At 33.3% G+C, this 6,558-nt stretch overlaps 1 protein-coding gene across 1 annotated transcript in view; it reads left to right on the top strand.

The window, feature by feature from the left end:
* The first annotated feature begins 874 nt into the window (after positions 1-874).
* LOC115245399 (serine/threonine-protein kinase minibrain) overlaps positions 875-6,558 on the top strand; it is a 108,292-nt gene continuing 102,608 nt past the window's right edge. Inside the window, 2 exon segments of the mRNA XM_029823695.1 lie at positions 875-2,329; positions 3,324-4,415. Of these exon segments, the coding sequence (XP_029679555.1) occupies positions 4,265-4,415 (151 nt within the window). The 5' untranslated portion in view covers positions 875-2,329; positions 3,324-4,264.

A 6,558-nucleotide genomic window follows, 5' to 3' on the forward strand; every position in this document is an offset into this window, starting at 1 on the left:
TATCCCCGTACTTCAACACTTCGGATGATGATATAGATCCTTTTGCTACTTTGTAAATTGTTAATTTACCAAGGGGCGCCCCCCGCTGCTCGTATGTTATAGCATTGCATGTTTATCGTGCCTTACAATGAGATATTCAAATTTCAAAAAATGGATTTTAAAAATTGCAGACAAAGTTTTTAATCTATTTCGATTTTTCTATATTACGTTTATGTATGTTTATACACACATAAACATATATATAGTTACATATATATAGTGGTATTTATTATATATTACATATATTATATATAAAAAATGTTATTTATTAGTGAATATTATTATATATTTAGAGTCTAATATACTAAGTTATCTCTGATATTATTTAATATTATTAATAAAAATTATGATTTATATATACAAAAAATTTATATGTGTGTATGTGTGTGAATATATAATTTTATATTTGCTTTGGACTTTTTATAAAAAATTTTTATTATATAAAATTAAGATTTCAATATATGCGATTGTGGAGTCGCACAGGACAATATTTTCGACGCGATGTAATTTCCATAACGATAATGTGTTTAAAATTACGAATATAAATCGCGCGCACGTTTGTAGTATAATATCAGCGTGTTAATATTTTTTATAATTTGATTTCAGGTATCATCCCATTACCCGGTCGCCGGTTTGAAGCATGAAGGCTGACAGCGACGCGAAGTGAATAGGCGGCCCACTCGTTCTCCTCACTTCCCCCTTTCGAAATACGCACCTGCTAACAAACAGAAAACGAAGGCTGAACCCTCTGACTGTATACATATATATTTAGGAAAAGGAAGAGAAAAAAAGAAATCTATTGAACTCATTGTTTAATATATAAAAGTATTAAAATAAAATAACGGGAAAATAAATACTTTGTAAGATATTACATATTTCATGTCGCGATTTTATTCAAACTTAATTATTTTTTGAATATCTCACACACAAGAGTTATAGATTCTTTTGGTGATTTAACTTTAATATTTTTATACGCATAATGATGAAGGAAATCGATTGTAAAAGAAAATATGTGGTAAATAAAAATGTGACAAATAAAAATAAAAAAGGAGTGACTTTAAAATTTCAAAAATCTCTATTTGGAATAAAACTGTACTGATTACAGAATGGTTTATTAGGCGCGATTGTCATACGATAAGCTGATTTTTTGGTGATAGCATAGATATTTAAATTGAGATCCACATTTTGCGTCCCCTTTTTTAGTGACAAATTAAATATCATGCATATACATATAATATATTCTATATTAATTATAAACTTATTTAATTAAACAATCTATTTATAAAAGAATTGATAAAAACCTTTTTTATTGGATCTTAAAATCCACCCACATAAATGATATTTATGATGTAAAGTGAGTTACTATCGCGAAAATAAGCGAGCATTTATTTATTACAAATAATATATATAAATTGTTTATCCATAGTTATTCCGCCATCTTTTGACGCCTCGTATCATCTTCTCTTCTTCTCTTTGTGTGTTTGTCATTTGCTGCTCTTTTATGGCATTTACTTGCGAAAAAACACGGTTAATTACGATCTTAATAACCAGAATACAACCATCACACGGTACTTTTTATGGTACTCGCGATGTTAATATACTTTATTGCGATGATAGAACGCGAAAATCACGGAGTTATGATCTCCTCGAGACTGGAAAATCGTGTGATCAAATTCACGCAATAGTATTTATCTCGTTAACAAACAGTATATACGCGCATTTTATATGGCTGTTTATTATGTCTTATTATTATAATGTAATAAAATTGTTGAAAATAGTCGTGTATCCAACACGAATTTTTTTAACAGGTAATAAACAAATAGATAACAATAAATAATAACGTCGAATTTTACGCCGTTATCTGAGAGCGCTGTTGTTTATACGCGGTCACCTTGTTGTCATTCTTACGGCGAGACTCGAGCAGGAAGATAACAACGTGAGACGCGTATCGTCGTAGTATCTCTCGAACTACGGTCGTGACAAGTACGCGCGATCACATTCTCCATTATTATAATTAGTTATAAGAGATAGTAAAATTGCCATATGTATAAAGTGCGCGTGTATTCGTTAACGAGAGCGATAGCATTGTGTGAATTTCGGCCGCGTTGATTTTTCTCTCGTCGCGGTGTAAAATAAAATGTGCATCGTGTATGATTAACGTCGAAAGTATTGGAATGGAAAGTATGATAGTCGTATTTTACGATAGTCTTGTAAGTGCCATGAAGAAGCAGCAAAGGGGAAACAAGAGAACAGGAGGAGACCCGAAGAGGCATCAGAGAAGCAACTATGGGTGAATAATTTATAATTTTGTTAATTATTTGTTAAGTTATCGCTCGCATATTTTTTTGCGATAGTATGCGTGATTTACTTTACAGACATTTACATTGAGGTATGATTTCAAAGTTGGCCAATCACAGGGTTATTTAGATAATCGCTTGTCTATGAACACGATTTATTAGTGATCGATACGATAATATTAGTGATCTGACATCTTCTGTCAAATTCGGATATATGTATTATAATTAAGCATTAATTTATTGCTAATACATTATTCTAATCTCGAATATCGCGAACAAAAAATTTGCAGGATATTTCGATGATTAATTCGGGAAATATCAAGCCTGATATTGTTAAATTTTTATTTTTGATTACTTTATATATTAGTTATATATTTATTATTTATATTTATTATTTATATATTAGTTATAGCATTCTGTATTTTATTTTGAGACACCTTAATGGAACGGATCCATGTACAGTCGTACATTCAATCGTGCTTATCGCAAAAAGAATATAATCGGGATAATAATAAGCCGAGATGAGAGAGAGAGAGAGAGAGGAGTCGATGAATTATTGAGATATCGAGAGTACGATCACGCGAGGACGTTGCGAATCGCAATCGAAGTCTGAGAACCGACATCTGGAGACGGTTGAATGTGTTAATTTAACATATCGCTGTTGTGTTGATTCAATTCAAGTGTTAAATTATTAAAAACTGAAAAAAGTTCAAAGATAACACAATGTGCACATATTTTTAATTTTATACAGTAGATATGTTCCGTATTATTAGTGACAAGATTTATCTGTTAAAATTTACAGAAAAAAAATGTTAATTTTATTCTACAATAGGAGTGAGTATATGCGATTGTGGAGTCGCACAGGACAATATTTTCGACGCGATGTAATTTCCATAACGATAATGTGTTTAAAATTACGAATATAAATCGCGCGCACGTTTGTAGTATAATATCAGCGTGTTAATATTTTTTATAATTTGATTTCAGGTATCATCCCATTACCCGGTCGCCGGTTTGAAGCATGAAGGCTGACAGCGACGCGAAGTGAATAGGCGGCCCACTCGTTCTCCTCACTTCCCCCTTTCGAAATACGCACCTGCTAACAAACAGAAAACGAAGGCTGAACCCTCTGACTGTATACATATATATTTAGGAAAAGGAAGAGAAAAAAAAGACCGCAACGGATCACCGCCAAAAGTTAGTAGAAGTTTAGTCAAAGTGTGAGAGCGTGCGAACGAGATAAATATATATATACACAATACACATATATGTATATAGAAAGAGAAAACGAGGGAGAGAACGGGAGAAACACAAGATACATATACATATATAAATATATATATATCTAAATATAAGAGAAGGCGATTCGTGAGTGTGCGTGTAAATAAGAGCTATTTTTCGTATGAGAGCGAGAAAGACGCGCCCTGGCCGGAGAGAAGCGCGAAACGATACGTTCGAGAATATCCTCGAACGAAGGAAGATTTAAGGCGCTTCTCCTGAAGAAGAGGGCCGAGTCGTCGAGTGAAGGAAAGGAAGGAGAGGACGACGACGACGTGATTTTGCAACGACGGAAGAGAGCGAAAGGATACGTCGCGTCACGGTTGTTTGGACGTTGTTTCGATGCTCTCCAATCCGGATCGCCGGTGTTTCTCCCCCCTACAGAGGAGTAGTCCCCCTCACGGAGACTGACCTGGCCGATATTGCGTAGGAATCGCCGAGGAAGAGGCGAACGCGAATAATCTCGGGAATAAAGCAAGGAGCGGAGAAAGAGAGAGAGAGAGAAAGGAGAAGAGGAGAGGAAAAAAAGAGAAGGAAATATAGAGAGCAGTTGTGTGTGCGGCATCGAGAGAGGACCGGCTCCATGTTGTGAGCGTCTGAGGACTGCCGAGGGCAGCAGCGAAAGGGCGGAGTAGGGTGCCACCGCCGTTATGGAGTACGGTGGCGGGGGCGGTGGGGCACGCGGAGGTGTCCAGCCACCCTCCGCGGGGGCGAGGGGCATCGCCGGAACCGACACTACCGACGCAGCGTGGCACAAACACGAACAAATGATGCTCATGGAGTCCAGGCACAAGCAACAATGTAAGTAAAAGCATCTCTGATTTATTTCTCCTTCTCTTCTCTTCATCTTGCCCCCTTTATTCTACAATAGGAGTGAGAGTGACTACAGATCGTCAATAACATTTTTCCAAATATTACTTTTATCATTAAAAAATATGTTGATTTTACACAAAATTTATTTCGAATTCCTTTGAGGTTTGCATTTATTTTTTTTTTATGTTAAAATATTAACATAATATTAGTGTCACCATTTAACATATATATATATTATGTTAAATTAAAATTTGTGTGGACCGTTTGGGACATGTAAAATCTGTCAAATTTAACACAAATTTTTAACTGCGTATGAAATATTATATTTTGCAAGAGCGACAGATTTTTATTTTAATCACTTATATATCATTCAAGTGTCCTAAAAATAAAAATAAATAAAAATGATTTAAAAAGAGAGACTTATTTCTTTTAAATGCGGTCTATTTATCCCCGTCAAATTTAATCCAACTCGCATGGTTTTAAGAGATAGATTTCAAAACTTTTTGCATTTATTTTATGTTAAAATATCAACATAGTATTAGTATCATTATTTGACATATACATATTATGTCAAATTAACACAAAAATTTGTATGGATTGTTTGAGATATATGATATCTGTTAAATTTAACACAAATTTTTCAACTATGTGTGCACGCGACGAAAATATTATAATATCGATAATATTGTTGATAAATGTTATAATATCGAGAATGCGCGTATCGCGCTACGATATCGTAGCGTCGTAAACATTCGTTATTCGTCCCGACAAGTCGATGGCTGGCGCACGGTGGTGAATCGGGTAGATTTTCCTGGACAGATCGTCGATAAACGCGCGAAACAGCTGTTGATGCGTGCGCGCGGGTTTCGCGTTCCTACCAACCGCCGTGTTCCATCGCCGCGTCAAGTGGGGAAGGGCGAAGACCACCTGGCCCAAACCTGAGCGCTTAGTTCTGTTTCTATGGAGCGCACAATGTTGCACGATCCCTCGAATCGATCGGCGCGCCGTGAACAAAAGCTCTCGGTACGTGCTGCGTTGGCTACGTAGAAAACATATGTTCGCCATCGCGACGAAGAAAATCCGTCCCGCGTTTGCATCGCATTTAATCCGTCACTTACACCGGTATATTTGCTGCTATTGTTGTTGTCGTCGATTGAAATATATGATGATCTAAATAACAGTCATACGGTTTCTGCGAAAACGTGTTTACATCACGGTATATAAGGCTTGTCTCAGAATTGTCGGCACCACTTTTATTTAGGCAAAAATGAAGAGATTTGAATTAATTATAAAAATCTCAACTTTTAATTAATTTTAATTAATCGATATTTCAATGAAACTTTTATCAGAATTACAATTTAAGATTAAATTGTAAAATTTAAGAAAATAGGTCTGTAAATTATAGATTATTAAAGAAAAATTGATTTTATATTGATGAAACTTGAAATATGACAGTTTTGAGACAATTTATATGATAAACGTATGAGAGATAGTGCGAGAATAGAATCGGAAAGTGAATCGGCTTCAAGTTAAAAATTTCCAGAAAAGGTATGATCATAAAAAAGGTTTGAGCATAAAAATAATATTTTTCAAAGGAAATGAAATATTTAAACGAGATTTAAACCTGCTTACATTCTTATCATATCAATTTTTTAATTTCCAGCTGCAAGTAGTAAACTGCAAGACCTTGACATTACAGAAAGTTCAATTCCTAAACAAATTATTACATTACTTAATTTTTTGCATGATTTTTGTATGATTTATAGATATTGTATATTTATATATAATTAAAATTTAAATAGGATTATTATATGTATATAGCTCAATTATAATAAACAATTCAACGTATCAAATTTAAATATTCAAACGTTTCATAATAACAAAAAGAACATAAAGATATAATAACAATAATGAAATAATAATAACATTATTATTTCGAAGAAATATAATTTTTGCCGAATTAATATATAAAGTTTTTTATTATTTAAAGTTAATTTTTATTAATTTTATATACTGAAAAAGAAATATAATTTTATTTTAAAAGAGAATTGTATTAGTTTTATTATAATTTTAGCATAATTTTCTACGTTTTTTTTTTAGAATTAATAATAATTAATAATAAAAATTAATA

Source organism: Formica exsecta, unplaced genomic scaffold (genome assembly GCF_003651465.1).
Source record: "Formica exsecta isolate Colony F162 unplaced genomic scaffold, ASM365146v1 scaffold969, whole genome shotgun sequence".
Taxonomy (NCBI): Eukaryota; Metazoa; Arthropoda; class Insecta; order Hymenoptera; family Formicidae; genus Formica; species Formica exsecta.